At 39.5% G+C, this 20420-nt stretch overlaps 2 protein-coding genes across 2 annotated transcripts in view; one reads left to right on the top strand and one right to left on the bottom strand.

Moving 5' to 3' along the window:
• Positions 1-6023: 6023 nt before the first annotated feature.
• Or59a (Odorant receptor 59a) lies at positions 6024-7995 on the bottom strand. Its single transcript, XM_018009143.2, has 2 exons — positions 7127-7995; positions 6024-7063 (listed from the first exon to the last, which is right to left on the bottom strand). Exons 1-2 carry the CDS (start codon positions 7864-7866, stop codon positions 6652-6654), a joined length of 1152 nt encoding a protein of 383 aa, XP_017864632.1. The 5' UTR covers positions 7867-7995; the 3' UTR covers positions 6024-6651.
• A 4247-nt stretch (positions 7996-12242) lies between these two features.
• LOC108617461 (uncharacterized) overlaps positions 12243-20420 on the top strand; it is a 63363-nt gene continuing 55185 nt past the window's right edge. Inside the window, exon 1 of the mRNA XM_089469306.1 lies at positions 12243-12679. The gene's annotated coding sequence lies outside the window, so the exon portion shown is untranslated. The remainder of the gene's footprint in view (positions 12680-20420) is intronic.

Genomic DNA, 20420 nt, shown 5'->3' on the forward strand with positions numbered 1-20420 from the left:
TTTATAAATACTTAAAAAGAATGAAAAATAATATATACATACATAATTTTAAGTGTATATACTTTTTTAATATGTTTAATTTTTTGTATATTTTAAATGATGATGCTCATTTGCTTAAGGCAATGCTAAAACAGTCTGTCATATTTAACTTTAAGCTAATTCCACTAAAATGGCTAGAAAAAAAGCTAATTGGCAGCAAAATAACAAAACAGCTAAGGCAAGAAAAAACTTGGTCATAATTGACTGATTGGCGAAGATAAACTGACTTCCGTTTTGTGTCTGCTAACTGTTCAGCGCTTGAGCTAGTTTTAGGGGGGGCTGCGGAAAGAGAAGTAATCTCTAATTCAGCATATATCTGCATATATCATATCATATACATATATATATCATGTAGGCATAAATATATGTATGGCAAATTTTTTTAACCTCTGTTTAATATGCTTAAGCACTTTGAGTTTTATATACATTAAACATTTAACAAGATAGAATTATTCTAGAAAAAGTTTTTCGAATGGAATATGAAAGTGAAGTAATCAATATTAGACTGATAATATCATATATTATATAAAAAAAATTAAAAGTGATATTGAATTCCCATGAATATGAATTGGTAAAGTCGCAAAAGATAGAACAATATTAAATCCATAATTCACAGTTGTTTTTAAGCTGTCACTCAAGATGCTAATCGGTCCATCTGTAGTGCGGATAAGAGTGCTTAAAAATATGATTTTGTGCCGCTTACTCACCTGCTTGTTTCACGCTTGGGCAGGCCCGAGCTCGTCGGCTGGTGTCATTTGATGATCGTGGAATTGCTTTTAAATTGCTCGCTCGTCGCTCGCTCAGGTAATTAAGCGTAATTGTGACGAATGCTTATCTATGTGGGGTGCGCGTGGTTAAATTCGCAGAGAGACAACAGTGTCAAGGTTAGGGCAGAGTCACTGAAACATGATATTTTTTTAAATTTTATAGCACAAAAAGAAAAGAAAACTCAAATGCAATTCCAGTGATTGCAAATTAAATTTCCATTTAGTGCATTCAGCTCAGTTGCTGCTATGCTGATATATCATAGTTTCGATTGATTAAATAACAACGGCATTCGATTAAATGTTCTAGTTTTTCTTTATTTTGTTTTTTATGTTGCCAATATGTTTTATGGTTGAGCACATTCGCAATCGATATGCAAAGCCCGCTCTGATTACCTATTGAATGCAATGGTGTGTGTGGGTGTGTGTGCTACAAATGAGGCAAGGCATTCAGTTTGAATGCTCGCTTATTGTCTCATAAATTCCACACCACTATTTGCCACACTTTGAGCAGATTGTGTGTAAAGAAATTGCAGAAAAAACAAAACAAAAAAAAAAAAAAAAAAAAAAAGAAAAAGAAAAAACTTATCGAGGCATTGGACACAGCGCCTGGCAAACGAGTTGAAATTGTAATCGGAATTTATTGTGTGTGATTTGCAGGCATTTATTTATTGCATTCCACAATGCCGACACATTTTAATATAATATTTTCAAATCTATATGTTGCACATATGTACTGAAAAAAAAAGCCCTTAAATGTTTTTATTTATGTACACATAAAAATATGCTTCGGGCATGTTTCATGACTCAATGGAGCTGTGTGCAAATTGTTGATTGATAACTATTTCAATTGAAAATCTTGTAACTTTTTCTAGTTAGCTAAAGCAATTTCGGGCTTGTAATTTTCTTGTTTGTGCCAATATATTTTCATTTCATTTATTTTATTTATTCAAATATGCTAAAATATAAATCTTTAATAGCTATTAAATTTAACTGTTACACTTGAAAGAAATGTGTAAAATTGATTTGAATTCACACTTTTTTAAGCTTATGCATATTGAATGCTTTGGCCTTAGGCTCAGCCTAACAATGTAGTATTCAAATAAAATGGAAAATTTTTTATTGAATAATATAAAAATGTCCACTCTTTGTATAGTATAGTCATCAAAGAAGTTAATTCAAAATAGGTTTATTTTTTTTTTTATAAAATACATTGGCAATTTTGGCCAATCATAGAAATCGTTTTGCAGGGTGAGAGCAGCTGAAGAAGATAAAAAATAATTATATATTATTGTATTTATTTTTCAGTATATTTTCTGATTAGTTTTATTTATTTATTTTTATTTATTTATTTATTTTGACATATTTTATTTATTTTATTATTTATTCACTCTTTCTAATTATTTAAAATTTTTGTATTCGTTTATTTTATTTTTATTTTTTAACTTATTTTTAAAATTTTTTATTTTTGTTTTATTCTTTTTCCATACATTTTTATATAGCTTTTTCAATTTTACTTTTTTAATAGTTTTATTTTTATTTTATTATTTTTGTCCAAATTATTTTTGACCTGTGTGATGAAATTGTCATAGTAACACACACACATGCATACACGCTAACAAATCTACACACTCACATGTACATGGTGTATTCTTCTGGGAATTGTTTTAAGCTTGAAGAAACTCTGTATTTAATCCTCGTCCATTGCTTTTGTTTAGCGGGGCGGGGCAGCTAAGCCTTTGGGCGCTACGATGGAACGAAAGTGTTGCATACTTTGGGGCGGCGCGTGTTTTTGTTTGCGCAATCAAATTATAAAAGTTACTTTAACACCACCGGATAAGCGGCATGGCAGAGGAATATTTATGGGCCCACAAATCAATAGGCGGAATGCTGGCCCATTGGCCCTTTGGCCCGTTGGCCCTCAGGAAAGGGGGCAGGCCGAAGGCTTTTCAAAATGCCACGCCTCATTTAACTGGAAATCACATGAAATCGCGTTAAAAACACATTAAATCACACGTTATCAATTTTATGCCACTGAATGCGAGTGTGTGTGTGAGTGGGAGTGGGAGTGTGTGTGTCAGGCAAACCTTGGGCCGACACGCAGAGCTATTGGTATCAGGTCGACAATACGTTAAAGCCGCGTAAGCCAGCAGCAGGAGCTCAGCTCCGCGGGGCGAATCTTCATCATCAACATAATCGGCTGTCAACGTCCGGGCAACGCATTTGAAATTTCAATTGTAGCGTTTGCCTTACGCAAATCCAGTTTCATTGAGGCGCACGGCCACGCCCCGCCCATTTGCCGTGCTACGTGCAATAATTGCCCCATGCGGCAGGCATTGCGTATACGCAACGTATGTTAATGTAAGCAAGCAAGGCAGGCCGAGGCGAGCATAAGTCGCGCTTTCTCTCTTTTTTATACTTTTTTGTTTGGCATTTGTTATTGACATTTGCATTTGCCTGGGGCTGCGTTTATTGTTTCTGGTTGCTTTCTCCTTCCTCCTCTTCTGCTTGCGGTGCTGTGCTACATGTGATTAAAGTCAATTGCAAGCGGCGTGTAATCAGCACATTTAATCAGCGGGATATTTATGGCAATCGTTTAACTCAACATTGTGTAAATCTGTTTGCAAAGTTTTTGAGCAAAACAAGCTCAGATAAAAGCTCTTAAATGTGGGGCGTAATTATGTTTGCCTCAGTCACGCCCCACACACACACACACACAGAGAGAGTGAGAGAGAAAGAGACACTTCGCACTTGTGGCAAATGAATGTCAACTTTTGCTTTGCCAGCGGATTACGATTACAGCCACTTTCTCTGTGTATGTGGGGGATGTATTTACGTGTGTGTGTGTGTGTAGGAAGTTGTCTGCAGCAAGTCAAGTCAAGTCAAGGCAAGTCAAACTAATTTCGACTTATGAAGCAGCCGCCCCCGTCCCACTCCCAAATACAAAATCGAGTTTCGTTATGCGGCAGGCACAAATAACACTCATTAGCCATAATGAGTTATACTCGTCGCTCGGACTCCCGCTCGGACTACATTTGGATGGCTCTTTAACGGTCATTATGCGGATGGTGTTTTGGTTTTTATTGGCCCCGGCACTGCATACTGCACGGCGGCGCCGACGGCGGCACATTAAGTTTTCAGCTATTAATACTTAGCCGAGTGGGCGGGCGCCACGAGTGGGCGTTTCACAAAGATCTAGAGATCTGAGTAGGTAGCGCCAGGGGCGGTACGGGTGCGGGTAGCTACCACAAATTGTTTGACATTTGGCACTGGCATTGGCTGTCAAGCCTTTCACTTGCCTCCTGTTATTGTCACTTGCCAACAGCAGTTTCAGTTATTTTAGCCAAAGTTTTTCGTCACAGCAGCAGAAGCAGCAGCAGGACGAACTTTTGTTGTTAATTCGCTCAAGTTTCTGGCAAGTATTTACGTGCCCCAAGACCAGCCATTTGCAAGGGAATGAGACAGATAGACAGTTAGAGAGATAGAGAGAGTGAGCGAGTGAGTGAGCTGCCAGGGAGAGCGAGTCTGACGCAGACGAGCCACAGAGGCTGGCAGGACGACTATACAAGTACCCGGAAAGTTTAACATGTTAATGGCATAGTTTAGGCAAATGTTTTCACTGGCGCCCCTCCATCACCGTCAAGATCCGTATGCGTACATATTTCGTATATAGTTTGTTACTTACTACTGCTATGTATATGTATGTGTGTTCCTCTCCGCTCTCTCATCCCCTCACCATCCCACATTTTTGCGACAGAAATTAACTTTCACTCACCACATTTAGAGCTCGGCCACATAATGTGCCATCGCCATCGCCAACGGCTACGTTAAGTGACTTTCTTATGCTGGTTGTAAAATTCCTTGCTTTATATGCAGACCCTTCAGATCTGCTTCTCTCTGTGTGTGTGTGTGTGTTTGTGTGGCATACGTAAATGCCAAATATTTTCAGACTATGAAAGCCCGTAATTTAGTTGAGTACGCAGCCCGAACGACGAAGGCCGCGGCTGAATGGCCAAGTGGTAAGTGGAAGGGCGTCTAGGCGCTCGGCGGTATGACGGCATAGGGAGTGGGGCGTGGCGTGCCACAAAAGTTTTCCGGGCAAATGCATAGTTGCGTATTTTTCGATTTACTTGAAATTTGACAATATGCGCGAAAACTTTTCGCCTGCCTCCCACTGTCGTAAGGCGAAAGTTTTGAATTTTTGCAGAAATTCTTTGCCTCAGCTTTTATCCGTCAAGCCGAGAGGCTTTAAAGCTGGCCGAAAGTGATTGTTGTATAGCTGTTGGCATACATGTGAATGTGAATAAAGACGTCGGAGAGTTGCGTCAGGTGTAGCAGCCACTTGTAGCAGCAACTGCCACTTGCAGCAGCTGGAGCAAGTGTATATTTCTTGGCAACAAATTGCAAATGGCCAGCAGCAGCAGCAAGAGGGGGAGGAGATGGAGAAGGAGAGCAGCACTTGGGGAGCAGTAGCAGTGCAGCAAAATCCAAATAAGCAGAGCAAGCGCCGCGGGCCAGGACTTGCTCACTGCACAGCGAGTCAGTCAATGAATGGTGTGGGCCACTTGAGCTGAATAAGTTTCAGCTGAAACTAAATAAACCGACTTGCCGGACTTTGTCGAGCGAGTTGTCGGGCGACAGATAAAGACGCCGCCCAAGAACAAATGAGAGCGCGGCAGAGCGGGCCAAATAGAATTTCTGACGGCCAACGAGAAACAGCTGAGTCTGCTTAACGCCGAGAGCAGATGTCCAGGAGGTGAGTGGGGCAGGAGCTGGAGACGGCGGCAGAGGCGGCGGGGGTGGCGGGCAGCGTGAGCTTAAGCACAAAAGTAGTTTCATGGCAAATTTGTTGAGTTGAGTTTGGAAAAGTGGCGGGGCTTCCCTTGATTAAAAATTAAAGCAGTACTCTCTCACCCTCCCCCCTCTCCCTCTCACTCTCTGTCGCTCATATTTCTGTGAGCGATTTAGTATTTCGATGTGAAATGAATTTAAGCACAAAGTAGGCGTGGCAGGCAGCAAGTTACGTGCTTTGCATGCAGCTGAATGCGTAACGCAGACCAATGTATGCATATATGTGTGTGTGCATGTGTGTGTGTGCTAAATGCGTGTTGTTATAAATTCAAATCAACTTAGTGCCCGCTGCGTCGACTGTTGCCTGTTCCGTTCAACATCATCAAATCGATTTGGCCCAGACTGCCCCTCGCCTAGGCACGCCTCCTGCTAGCTGACCTTTAGCTATAAATTGGCCGATTGCTAGATTGGCCCTTTTTTGCCGTTGCCATTGCCATTGCTTTTACCATTGCTGTTGCTGTTGCCGTTGGGTTGCGCTGGCCATTTCAGTTTAGAGCAGCGGCGCGTGGCCAGCTCTTTACAATGTTACAATGTTGGCTTTGCAGATTCAACATGACTTAGTGCCGACTTAAGCGCATTAGGCCTGGCCCAAAGCCCAGAAAGTCTTTTAATGTCTTATCTCTGTGCAAATAAATAAACGAGCGCCAGCTGAAAGCCCCCCAGTCCCTCATATAAATTTGCATAGACGCCTCAATTAGCCGCGCTGCCCGCTTGCAGTGCTGGCTCGATCTCTGTATTGGTTAAGCCAGCCGCAAAACACAAAGCTAATTCCAAATCTAATTTAACATAAACCTGGCCATCTTCTCTCTCTCTCTCTCTCTCTTCCTCTCTCTCTCAGTCTGTTGCTTCCGGTGCTGCTGGCCTTTGAGTGGCTTCCGCTACGCTTTTGTTTGAGGCTTAACAAGCCAAACTTTCCCGACTATGATTTGGATTTGAAGTGCACTCGTGTCCCGCGGCGCAATGCAATTACGGACTTTGTATTCGCATTTCACAGTTATTATTTTCGCATGCGAATCAGAATGCTGAACAGGGAGTAGACGAACTTCAGCGTGGAGAAGAAGGTGCTCACGTGTATGGAGAGCATGCCGCCTGCCATGGGCGCGGTCCGCTTCAGTGAGCGCTCCACAAACAGCATCAGCTTCTTCTTGAAGCTGCGCGTCTGCGCCAGCCAGCGGCAGCTGAAGGCCGCATAGGGCAGCTTGCCGAACCAGAGCTCCACGTCCGTGCCGTAGTAGCAGGCGGGAAAGATTTGCAGCGGCAGTCCGACAGTGTAGACCACGAAGTAGGCGATCGTCAAAGGCTCGTTGCTGAGCAGTAGCCCCACGATGCTCGTGCACAAGTTTACTCCACTCACCGCGAACTGAATGAGCATCTGCAGCGACATGAACGACTCGAGGGTACGAAAGAGTCTGGAAATGAATGAGGTCAATCAAATTCTACTATAAATACACTCCATCAGCACTGCCACCCACTCCAGCAAGCTCTTGTGATCGGTTATGCAATTCTCCAGCTGCTGCTCAGCATTCAGAGTCGGGTCCTCGCCCACCTTCTCGAAGCGTATGTAGAGCATCTTAATGTGGGCGGCGGTGATGCAGAGCATCATTGAGGGAAAGCAATCGTTCGCATAGTTCTGCATTATTTGGACGCCGAGTCCGATCGACTGATACACGTGGGCCACATAGAAGTTGCGCGTCGACTTGGCCCAGTCGAAGGGGAACCAGCCAGGATACATGAGGAGATGCTCCGTCTGAACGAGAAATCCGATTTCGGCCAGAAGTCCAAGTGTCACATATAGGCTTAGGATGAGATAGAGAATGACTCTCAGCTGAATCTTCAGCCATCTGTAGACGACTTTCTCTTCCTCAGTCTTCACTCTCGAGTCCAGTTGACTGAGCAGCTCCTCCATGCGGCCGATCTTCCTGAACTTGAGCATACAAATGAAAGTCTTGCACGAACACGACGCACACGTAGAGACCATAGCAAGGTTCGATATGTTGTCCGAGAGGCTCTCGTTTCTAAAGAGCAAGAAGCTCATGTGAGTGGGAAACCAGATGGTGATGAATAGATTCAGGATCAGACTGTAGCCAATGTAGAGTCGATTCCAATTCATTTTCTCATATGTAGCTCCAACAAACTTCCACACAGCCCAGTGGCTTCTGAAGAAGCTCATGCTGTCGAGTACCTCGTCTGACTTTTCGGCGTTCCGTTTCATTGCGTTTTGATTGGGTTGGATATGTTGGAGTTTCTTTTTATATGTGCTCAAGGAATATTTTAAACATTGTTAATATAGTAATTATATAATTACCGTTTCAATTATGTAATAATAAAGTGATTAAATGCTGTGTTAAATTAAATTGATTGTAGGCATGAGTTTATTTTTACCCTAATAACTGCTTTAAATGGATATGTTGTATATAATTTCTAATGTTCAACGAGAGCTTAATTTTATGAATGCATTTTATATGAAAATATTAAATAGATGGAGTTATTACTACGATTTATTACCAAATTATTTATTTATATATTTTAATTTATATATTTTATATTTTATGCATTGAATTTGAAATCATTTTGCTTTATTGAGTATTGAAAATTGAATGAATTTAGGGTAATTTTTAGTCTATAGACTTTCAATTAAGCAATTATCCTTTTTTTTCGTTGATAATTAATAATTTAACAGTCAATTACGTTAATTGAATTGAATTGTAATTAAAGTCGCCTTCTCCAATTTGATTTGTCGTTAATTGCAGGGGCATGGAAATATATAATATTGTGAACTTAATATTCATCAAGCAATATTTAACAAATTGAGCTGTGAGTGCTTACTGAACTAAGGTGCAGGAATCTTCTTAGAGCATTTAATATAAAAATATATGAATCTATATAAATGAGTATACATATATTTGTATTCTATTCAAACATTCTCTGCTAGAGTTCTTATATTTATTGAAATCAAATTTCGTTGAGAGCTTTTGTAGCACTTGAGAACTATGATTTTGATCAAATCGATATTGAGTTTGATTTACATTAAAATTATATAAACACTAAGCTGTCGTTTAGTTAAATTTAAACTTGTATACGTAAAGTAAAATCCAGGTAAATCAATAGCCGAAGTCAGGTACATGGCTATATTTACTAAGTATTTATTTATTTTTTTATATTGCTTATAATTCTTTTTAAGTGGCAAATCTGTACATCAATTAGTACTGAATATTTAATATATTGTTTATATTATTATATTTAATCCGTAGATCAATTTTTAACAAAAATTCAATATTTTTGGTGTGTTTTAGTCATTTTGTTTATGATTGATAGATAAAATTTTATTCATGCTGTGGCTTAGCCAGACATGTTCGCATGCTAAATTTTTAGTTAGATAATTGAATGGAACGAAACAACGAACTGCGAATTCTAAATGCATGAAATCCAAACTGTGCGCAATATTTTAAGCCCATTATGAATGCTTTTAGTGGGCGTGGTTATGGCAATCAGGAATTTTGGAATTCATGGAGCGCCAGACAGGGTTTCGAATGGCAATTCAACATTGTGTCAACGCTTTGTGCACAAAGTGCATTTGACAATTAATAGAAGTGACGCGAGTGCTTGTTTAGATGTTGCTGCCATTGTCGGTGGTTTTGTTGCATGTCGCATTGCGGGTCGGAGTGAGGTGTTCACCAAAGTATGCTACACAATTTACATGCACTCATTGTCAATTTTCGCCATTTCGCATTTTCCCATTTACCGTTTTCCCACCGCACGCCACGCAGCACCCGGCAAAAGTTATGGCGCTTTTAATAATTTGACGGTTGAATTTGAAAACTAAAGTATGCACAGTTCCGGTTGGCCCTGGCATCGCGTTGATGGCATATGCAATTAGCATGTTTCAGGCAAACACGCGCGCACACACACACAGACATACCTAGACACATGCAGTTGGAGTTGTGTCAACCAAAATCATGTTGCAACATTTTGATGGCAAGCCCCATAAATTGTTGCACGCATTTCAACATGGCAATTCGCCAGCACTAAAAGAAACACAATATATATAAATATACGATATATAGTATATTTATATATGTATGTAGTATATATTGCACTGCCGAAACGTGTTCTTAATTAGTGCGACACGCCATTTCCTTTAAACTTGGCTTAAAGCCATTCGCAGTCGGCCAATGCCAAAGTTTTGTTGGCATTTCAATTTTTCGGCTATTTTTAGTCAGGCGACCGAGTTGAATTTCAGCTGAAATTTAGTTGTATACCTATTGGTATATTTATTGGCATATCGCTGGGAAATTTTTTGTCATGGGCATACACAATTATTGTCGAGGCGATATTTCGATTCGTATGTATTTATTGTTTTTTAACGCAAACGTTTGGTACATGTCTAACATTCGTTCGGTGTGCACTCTCAGGCCATCTAAGCGCTATAATAATAAAGCAGAAAATGCATTGCATATGAAACATTTATTCGGGAATTTATTAAAAGCCTGCTAGAGCAATTGTGAAATATGTGACAAATTGAAGTAGAATTATGTATGTATATATATTTGAATATATCACAATCATTAGAGTATTGAAGATTTTAAGAATCTCTGGTAAAATATATGTACGCTAATAAATATATATATATATATATATATATATATATAGGACAGTATTTATATTAACTTCTCCTATAACAGCTACAATTGCAACGCATTCTGCATATTTAGATGTTAAATTATTAAGCATTCCCTCTGCTAATTAACTTAACTATATATACTAATAGAAATTTAAATAAGTGGCTTAAAATGCAGCTTGCTGCATACATTTAACCCTCTGCAATTCTTAGAGTAACAAATAATGCAAAACACAGTTTTATAGCTTAGCAAAGCCGGTTGGGGTAACTGCAGGAGGCATGTCTAAGCATAGCAGCAGCAACAGCCGCAGCAGCAACAACAACAACAACAACAACAGCCATAGCAACAGCCGCAGCAGCAGCAGTGGCATCAGCTGCTGTCATAGTGGGCAATGTGGGCAGCGTTTGCTGTCAGCAAATGAGCTCGACAACAATGTAATTATCATAATTAAAAGGCTGCCCCTGTCCTTAGCTGGCCTTGTCTAACCAGCGCCAAAAAACGGTCACAGCGCCCACAAATTTGCTATTAAAAGCGGCCCCATCACGCGCAACAACAACAACAAGAACCACAGCTTAAGTGAGGGGTGAATGCAAGGGGGTAGGGCAGGGGCTGGGGTAGCCGGCGACTGTTGTTGGCTGCATAATTGAGGCAGTTCCCTAATTGTGGAACGCAGCTCATTAATTGGGCCTGTAACGAAGCTCGTTTAGTAGTCTGCTTGCCCTGGCCACCTCCCTCGCCGACCCACTGGGCCGCCCTTTGCTCTCCGCTGAGTGTTCCAGTTCCATCATCATCTTGTTGAGGTAGCTACGCTGATTAAATCATGTTGCAATTATTCTACTTACAATGCGCTCGCCAGCCAGCCAGCCACCCAGCCAGCCAGTCATTGTTGTTGCGGCAACTGCAGCGCTTGCATCAACTTCTTATCAGCTCTTATCAGTGGACGCTGTACTCACCACGCCGGACGCTGCTCAACAGCTGAGCCCCTCTCCCATCGAGCGAGCTGCGCATGCCCTGGAATCGAAGCATTTCAAATCCAAACATAGCATTTGCCTAACTCGAATGATTTGAATTGCAATTCTTGGGTTTTTTTTTTTTTTTTTTGCTTAGGTGCATTGAATGATGATCGGAATTTAAATTTAGTGTTTGTAAGAGTGAGAAGGTATATGAATTGAAAGTATATAGATTTAAAAATGTGAAATATATAGAAATAAAAAAAAAAAAAACATAAATAAATAAATAAAAAGAAATAAAATAAAAAAAGTAAAATTAAAAAAATAAAATAAATAAATAAAAATTTCATTTTTAACAGTTTTTTAACTAATCTATTTATTTGCATTTTAAATTTTATATTTTTAGTATTCTTTAATACTTTCATATATTTCACATTTTTAATTTTAAATTATTCTTTATTAAATTATTATTATATCTTGTTACCAGCTTGAATTTGGTCAAGAAATATATTAGAAAGCGGCTCATTGGAGTGCAATTGTTATTTCCATCATTCCATCACTCTATCATTGCTATCTTATCTATTAAAACTTTGTCTAGTTTATATACGATTTGCATATGACATTAAAGCCAAAATCCGGCATAGCTAATTCTCATAAAAAAAAAAACTTATCCCCACCTATGCAAGCTTTAAGCCAACGCAACGTAGATGCACGCAACAGTTTACTTTGAAGCGAGCAACTTCTTATCAGTGGCCAATAACATCGCGGCTTCCAGTGTAATCAAAAACATCGCATGGAGCACTCGCTCGTGCACTCGCTCGCGTGATTCTACGAACTTACTAACCTGCCTCAATAACAATCCGTGCAACTGCTTTCACTTTTCGGCTTTTCGCCTACCCTATTGCTCCACAGACCCACATGGCACATGGCACAAAGCGGAGCCGAGCCAACGGTTCATTCGTTCGTGCTGTTTCGGGTTTGGCGTGGTGAATTTCCGGAGACGATTGCTCGAGTAGGCGAATCTCGGACTTGGACTCCGGCCAACGATGTGCAGTACGCTTTGAAACGCGGCGGGTCGTAGTTGTGTGGCAGCTGGAGCATCCAGCGTTCAACTCACAAACAGCCAGAGGCTCAGACTCTCACGGACTACTTCAACGGCGCGAGAAGAACAGATTTAAAAGCAGATTTTCGAAACTAAGTGAAAGTGAAAAAAGTTGAATAAAAAAAATAAATAAATAAAAAATAATAATAAATATAAAAATTATATTATAAAATTTTTAAATATATTGAAAGATTCTTTTTGAAGAGAGAAACAAGAAATTTATTTATGAAATGGCGCTGACTATGCCTAAAGAAATCTATTAAAATAAAGTTCAGTTTTAAAATCTGTGTGAAACAACTAAATCAGCAAATTAAATTTGTGTATTTTAATAAAATAGAGAAACTTTATTGAAGGGTAAGTAAATATGTAAAAGAAAAAAAATGGAGTAAATATTGACAAGCTGCAAACGCTGATATGATTTAAGCCGATCCGCCTCAATGGCGCCTTGTTCACGTACCCATAAAGGACCCATAAAGGATAGGACGCAGGCAAAGGCTTTTTGACCTTGTTAAGCTGCTTGCAATTGATTGATTAATTTGCATAAACAAACAATGGCGGCAAATGGAATTTGTGAATATGCGAATTGACAGTTCATCAATGGCACGCACGGATAAAGCCACCGAACGTCAGCCATAACTGATTGATTTGAAGCGAATTAGGAAGATAACGCACATTGTGCACCTGATTAGAAAACACTAAAGATTTTGTGGCACTTAAAGTTGACTCCAGTTCACTGTTATTGCCTCTAACAATGGGTGCTGCATGCCGCCATTTTGTTGCATATTTCTGTGGGAAATCCCCCGCGGAGCTCCATTCAATTGTAGCATGCATGGGGCAAACAGGCTTCCATTCAATCCAATTACACTGAGAGCTTCACTTTAAGCAAATATAATAGAGAAGGGTCAATGGGAGTGAACAGCTGCACGCAGCATGAATTCAACACATTTCAATTAATCACACCAGTGGAACAAAAAATGGGTAAACTTCCACATTAAATGAAGAGTTTTTCTCTCTCATTTCTTATAGTTAAAGTTGGCGGAATAATATTGTTTTAATTAAAAGTTTTCGTAAAATGATAAAGCTCGGGGGCTTGAATTGTGTATGGAGAGAATGGCAAGAGTGTCAGTGCTGTTTGAGAGGAGTACTCGAATTTATCTTGTATATATGGTATATATATTTTTTATACCCTGAACCCATTGAAAATGGGAAATCAGGGTATAATGGTTTTGTTAAAAGTATGTAACAGGCAGAAGGAGGCGTGGCAGACCCCACAAAGTATATATATTCTTGATCAGGGCGACGAGCTGAGTCGATTTGGCCCTGTCCGTCTGTCTGTCCGTCCGTCCGTCCGTCCGTCCGTCCGTCCGTCCGTCCGTCCGTCCGTCCGTCCGTCCGTCCGTATGTATGAACGCGTCGATTTCAGAAGATATAAGAGCTAGAGACTTCAAATTTTTTTTAAAATGTCCGTAATTACAGCGCGCATATCAAGTTTATCATTAAAAATCGCTAACTCATCCCGATCTTTTTTTATCGATAAAAAACCTTATCGAAAACCAGTTATAAAATGATGTCTTCTACACCCTTATTGCTAGAGTCTCCAAATTTTTAATGTATGCTTATATGCAATTTATACAATTTCGGTTTTTGTTAAAATTTACCCCCCACCCTTAAATTCACCCCCTCACCCTCACTTTTGTAAAAAGCGTGTTTCAAATACTAGAGACTTTAGCTTTGGAATATACACACATATTCACCATATGATTACGCTCTAAAAGTTTCATTAAGATCGTATGTCTACAAAAGAAATTATTTAACAAATAAATTCTCATAATATTGCCCACACTGCAGCGCAGCCCAAGCGCAGTCGCTGCTTACTGCGCAGTTAGCAGAGCGCAGGCTTATGCGTGCGTGTGGATGCATGTGTATGTATGTGTGCATAAAAGAAGTGCAGAATGATTAGAATATCAGCTTGGAGGGTTCAGGGTATCTCCTAGTCGAGCAGTCTCGACTGGAGCTTTCTTACTTGTTTTTCATTATTTTTAATAGAAAATGCAAATTGGAAAGAGTTGAGATATTTTTACATTTTCATTATTCCATTTGATAAATAAATAAATACTCGTCTTTAGTTGATTTTAAACTTTTGATTCCTCAATTTAATTTTAATTGAATTAAACTTTTTCCTTTGGTTTTATTTAAGCGTGATCTATGGTACTGCAAAAGTTTTTATAAGAGTTCCAAGTTTGAGGCCAAGCCAGAAAGTTTAACACAATGAACGAAACTTAAAAAATCTCCTTGTTAGAAACAATTGCCGTAGTTTGTGCATATAATAAAATGTTTTTATAACATAAAATGTGAGATTATTGTATGAAGTGCAACTTGAGTTTGTCAATGCAACTAAATAATTTATTATAAAATAAAATGTATTAAATATCTTGAAAATTACAAAATAAAAAGAAATACAAATTATCATCAAATCAAAATTAATTATTAACAAACATTTTAATAAAACTTAAAAAAATATTTAAAATTAATTAATTATTTATTTAAAAAATTCGTTTGTTTTCAAATAAAAGTAATAAAATAAAATAATATAATAAATAAATAACATATCTAAAATATCAAACAATAAATAAATAAAATTAAATAAATAGATAAATAAAAATAAAAATATTAAAATAAAATATAAGTAAATAAATAATTGATTGAATTGGCAAGTAAGAATAAATAAATCATGGAAAATAATTCTCAAATAGTTCACTTTTGAAGAAGCTTTGCTAGTGGATTGCATTGTGTCTTAGAGCAGTAGAGTAGAGATCTCTACTCTCTAGAGCTCTCCAAACTATTCAATCAAAAGCCAAAGCTTAAATTCATTGAAATGATAGCTACCGAATGATTAAAGTTGTTAATTAAATGGACGCTTAATCAAATAATTGCGTAAAGTGTGAAACAACGCAGCTGTATTTTTGCTCTCAGACGAGTAAGAAACATAAAACAAGCACTTTGTTTGTGCATTTAATTAAATGAAATGCAACTGTTTATCGTATATACCTATATATATTATGGTGGATGAGTATATATATATATACATATATATATATATATAAAATCTCTGCTTTTCTGACATCTGTGCACTGTAAGCCAAAGAGTTTTTCATTACGCAGCGTGAAAACACGGATTTGACACAATCGCGTGGCCAATTGGCAGTTGCAGTCGGTGCCACGCCCTCAAGTGAGTAAAGACGAAATGGCAATTGGAAAGTGGAGTGTGGATGGGTGAACAACTGCAAAGGCGGGTAGCCGGGCAACCGGCCCGAGCACGCACAAAGCGAATTGAAAACGCAGAGAGTTCATTTTCAAGCAGGAGTCGCAGCAGACACCGACTGCGGCTCAATTAATTAAACTGGCCCGCACACAACGGGCGGAGAAGAGGAGCCGGAGTCGAAAAGTGAACATGAGTAAAGCAAACATTAAAGTCAAAGCGAACGTAGGAATTCGCAGCAGATGGCTAAAATTGCTCATACGACTCATAGCCCGAGCCGTGTCTATGCCTGGCCCTAGGCCTGTGCCTAGGCGTGGGCGTGGCTGCTGGGCGTTAGACGAAGTGTGAAATTGTATTTGGCCAAAGTTGAGTGCGTTGCCAAGTTTAGCTTACACTTTGTGGCTCAACATTCCATGCCGTTCCGTTCCGTTCCATTCCATTGTTAGGTAAATTAATTAAACTCTTTTTGTTTGCTCGAAATTACAATTAACGCCTAATTAATTTCGCAAATTTCTTTCATCAGTTGTCGCAGCAGCCGCAGTCGCCGCAGTCAGAGCCACTCAAGCCATGTCCTGAGCTGCAGAAGAGAAATGAGCGCAGGCTGCCAGGAAATGGTCATATTTAATGCCATTAAGAAGATTTGTCTAACTTGCGTTTAATGAACGAATGTCTGTGTGTGTGTGTGCGTGTGTCTGCCTCTGTGTGTGTGCGCTCGTGCAGAAGAGCGCGAACATTCGCCAGGCACACAGAATAAATAATTATATGCTTCATTCGGTTTAATTGTTTCCGACGCTGATTCTGATTATGGTTTTAATTGCGAGCGTTTTGTTGCACGCACAATGGGAACTATGTGGCACCTAGCACATCCACACACACGCACACAGAGACATGGGCTCCCCCTCGCCAAGCATTCTGCAAATGGTGCTGCTGCTTTGTGCATGAATGCAAATTAAGTCAACTTTCTGGCTGACCCATTCACACTCGCTCGAGCCGAGCCGAGCCGAGCCCCAGCTGAGCCCCAGCGAACACAACAAACAGTTCTTCTTATTTCAGAAAGTTGAGCAGCCAGCAACTGCTCGAACATGGCCAGCCACTTGGCAATTGTTTTTGCCCAGTTGCCAAGAAATTGCAGAAATTTAAAGTTTGCGCCGGGCTTAAGCCATGCTTTAATGCGCTCAAAAAGTTTTCACTCTGCTGCTGTTTCGTTCGGATTAGATGTTTACCTGCCCTGGCCCTCACCTGGGCAAAGATTTTCGAGCAGGCCAGTTGTGTCTGTGTGCGATTGCTCAATGCTTGTTTGGCCTGTGTGGGTGTCCGGCTGTGTGAGCTGAGAATTTGCATAATTATTTCATAACTACTTAATCGGCAGCCGTATTATGTATACGCCGTGTGGGGCGCTCAACTTAATTATTATTTTATGTAAGCGCTTTATGCGTCAAATTGTTTGCATAAGCAAATGTAATTAAAAACTCAGCTAAATCACATCAACAAAAACAAAAACACAACAACAACAAAAACATAAATTGAAATGGGCAACTATTTAATTCAATTCAAACCTGCCGCAAAACATTTTGCAATTAACGTAATGCCCACTAATTATGGAGACGCAGCGGAGTCTGCTCCGCATTTACAGTTTGTGGAAAAATAATTTCAGCAAAATCCAGGTAACAAAATGCACGTGTGGGCGTTTTTTATCAGCCATTTTTTTTTATATATATATATATATATATATATATTTTTTTTTTAATTAAGCCTAAACTTGGAGTTGCAAAAGGTTGGCCAATTAATTAGGAACTGTTTATGGCTCATTTGGGCCATAAGAGCATTACCGTTATTGGCCTCGTTCTGAAGAGACCCCTCAGCCAATCAATCTAATTGACGGCGTACTTCTATCGTGCAGTCCTTCAGTTAGAAGCCTCGAGCGCCCAATTAAAAATCGAAATTTCATTTAAACAAGCATCAGGCGCTGGGCCCCATCGCCTAGCTGGAGGTCAGTTGGCGCCACGCCCATTCGATAAACGATTTAGTTATTTTGTCGTTCAGGCAGTTTACGCCCCCATGCACACAGGGCACGCCATGCCTACATAAGGTGGGTGTGTTTGCCTCTGGATGTGTGTATGTGTGTGTGTGTGTGCCATTGGCTGCTCTTTGGTTTCACAGTAAATTAGTTATGACGGCTGCGTGTTAATCATTCATTAACGTGGCTGATTGCGGCTTGATGAAACATATCTATTATTAAGCAGGCCTAAATGCCCACTCGATTGGCCGGCAACATCAAACAGCAACAGGAGGCGGCCAATTGCTTTACGGCTCAAATGAGGGCTATTCGCTCAATTATACGCCTCATTTGAAGGCATCCCAGATCATCGATCAGTGTCGATTGATATGTTGCATGATAAGAGGGCAGAAATTTAATTAGCTCTTAATATGGGGAATTTAAGTCTAGGCGCACTTTGCATCAATTTTTGATAATACTATTTTGTAAGATTTATCCGAATTATTTTTCAAAATTTTAGTTTGGCATGCTGAAAAGCTCAATTTAATTTTATTTTTAGCAAAAAATAAAAAGAAATTTTTAATTTATATTTATATTAACTTGTATATAGTCAATTCAAATAAACAACATTTTTTTTTTTTGGCAATGAAATCAAATTTAGAATACTTTTAATTAAATAGACATTTCTAAAATACAAATAATTCAATCTAATTGAAGTGAATTTTCATTCTGTCGCATTTACGTTAATTTCCGAAAGTATTTCAGCACATGAAATAAAATGTCCAAAGAAAGTTCGGTCTATGATAACAGCAAACACTTTTTACCTTTGCGGCAAACCAAGGCCAAACAAAAAGCAGAATGAGCAGCAGATACACTGCTTTTAATGATATAAAAATAAAAAAAAATATATATAAATAAAATAACATTAAAAAAATTAAAGACTAATAAAAACATATTAAATTATTTAAAAGTATTCTTCAAAAATTGTTTTGTGATTTATTATTACATTTTCTAGGACTAGTACTAGATTTATTTATTTATTTAATTTTTTTTTTAAGAGAATAAATAAAAGGCAAAAAAATACTAGAAAGGGAAACGATGTTTATAAAATAATTAAAAATAAATAATAATGCATTTTTATTAAATTCACAAGTATCTAAAATCTAAAACCAATATACTCTCAACAAGCCATCAGCGCAGCACCAAAATGTCGCACAGAGATTCAGAGAATTGTGTTTGCCTTGCCACAGAAAAACTGTCAGCGACTTGATTGGGAGCTGGGCCCTGTCCTGACAACGGCAACCCTTTGAAGTTGCTCGATAGCTGCCTTTATTGCTGTGCCTTGTCTGCTGTGTTTCGTGAGTGATTCTCGTTTTCCTGCTGTGCCGTTGCCGTGCATTGTTTGAGACAGGTATCTAAGGCCGTTCTCAAGTTTTGTTTATGGCACAAAAGTTTTGTGGCTGTGCTTTGATTGAGCTGCATGTGAAAAGCAACAGTTCATGTGGCATTATGAAAACAAATGGCAAACTGGCTAAATCACGGCGAGCGCTCTACACACGCCCCCAATCTACTCTCGAAGGACTGCAACTAGTCGGTCCAACTTTCGTTAGTAAGTTGCGGCCATTGCAGGAGTGAGTTATGGCGACAGTTGTCAGTGCGCAGCGAAAGCTCACGCAACTCAGGCAACTACTTTCAAGTGGCACCAACTGCAACGAAACTTGGCTGGCAAGCGTATAATTTATCAGCCTTGGCCGTCAAGTGTCAAGGTTGAGGCACAGACAGCAACATCTTCAACTTTTACAACTAAATATATATATAGAGAAAGAAAGAGCGAGAGTGAGAGTGAGAGAGCCAGATGTGTGTATATATGGTGTATATGTAGCACATTGTATTGTGTGCGGACACAAAAGGCCCACAGTAAACGTGACGCGAACCGTTTTACCGTTGCTTGACTGACTGACAACTCGTGCGTGTGTTGCCATTGCGGTATGGCATGTCACTGTGGCGACAATGGGGCCCACAGGCCAAACAATGTTGTCGCGGGCCTGTCACCCCCTTCACGCCGTCGATTGCTCAGTCATTTCTTCTTCATCTGGCGACGACGGCCTTTGTACGGCCTCCGCTGGCTGCCTCAGTGTTTATATTATTTAACGTTTGCCTTTCAGAATAATGCGTCTGTCGTTGTCGTCAGCCGCGCGCTCAGCACACACCGAGTGGTAGAGGGAGAGGGCGAGAGAGGGAGAGTGAGCCGGAGGGAGTGAGTAAGCTGGCCTGTTTATTTTATGTGCTTATTGTCGGTAGAATTTGGCCCGAGCTAATGTTAGCTGCAGCTTGTGTTAATTTACGACACGACCAGCCATAAAAGTAAAACCTAATGGCCAGGCCGAGTCGGCTAACGGGAGTTTTAGCAACTCTTATGCACTCACAGCACAAGTGGGCCGTCATAAAATCATGCACACACACATATACGATATAGGTAGATGCTATATATGTAGGTATATAGATGATTCCCATCCCGTCGTTGACACACTCACAAACAGCCTTTGCCAATGCGTTTATGAATATTCAATTTGTATTTTCCACGTGCCCACACACACACACTGACACACACACATGCACACGCACACTTACACTCAGCCACGTGAGAAGGCATGTTTCATGTTCAAGGTCTTAGATGAACCGCCTTGGAGCATTGATTGACATGGACAGGAAATTAAAATCAGCCATTTTGCATGCGCATGCGATTTGTGCTGCATACTTTGAGGCGCTGCTGCAGTTTAAGCCAGCTTTGTTCGCAAAACCCTAGCGATGCATTAAACAAGCTGTGCGACTAATCAAAGC

This window comes from Drosophila arizonae, chromosome 5 (assembly GCF_054131065.1).
Source record: "Drosophila arizonae isolate 15081-1271.41 chromosome 5, UAZ_ARI_1.0, whole genome shotgun sequence".
Classification (NCBI taxonomy): domain Eukaryota; kingdom Metazoa; phylum Arthropoda; class Insecta; order Diptera; family Drosophilidae; genus Drosophila; species Drosophila arizonae.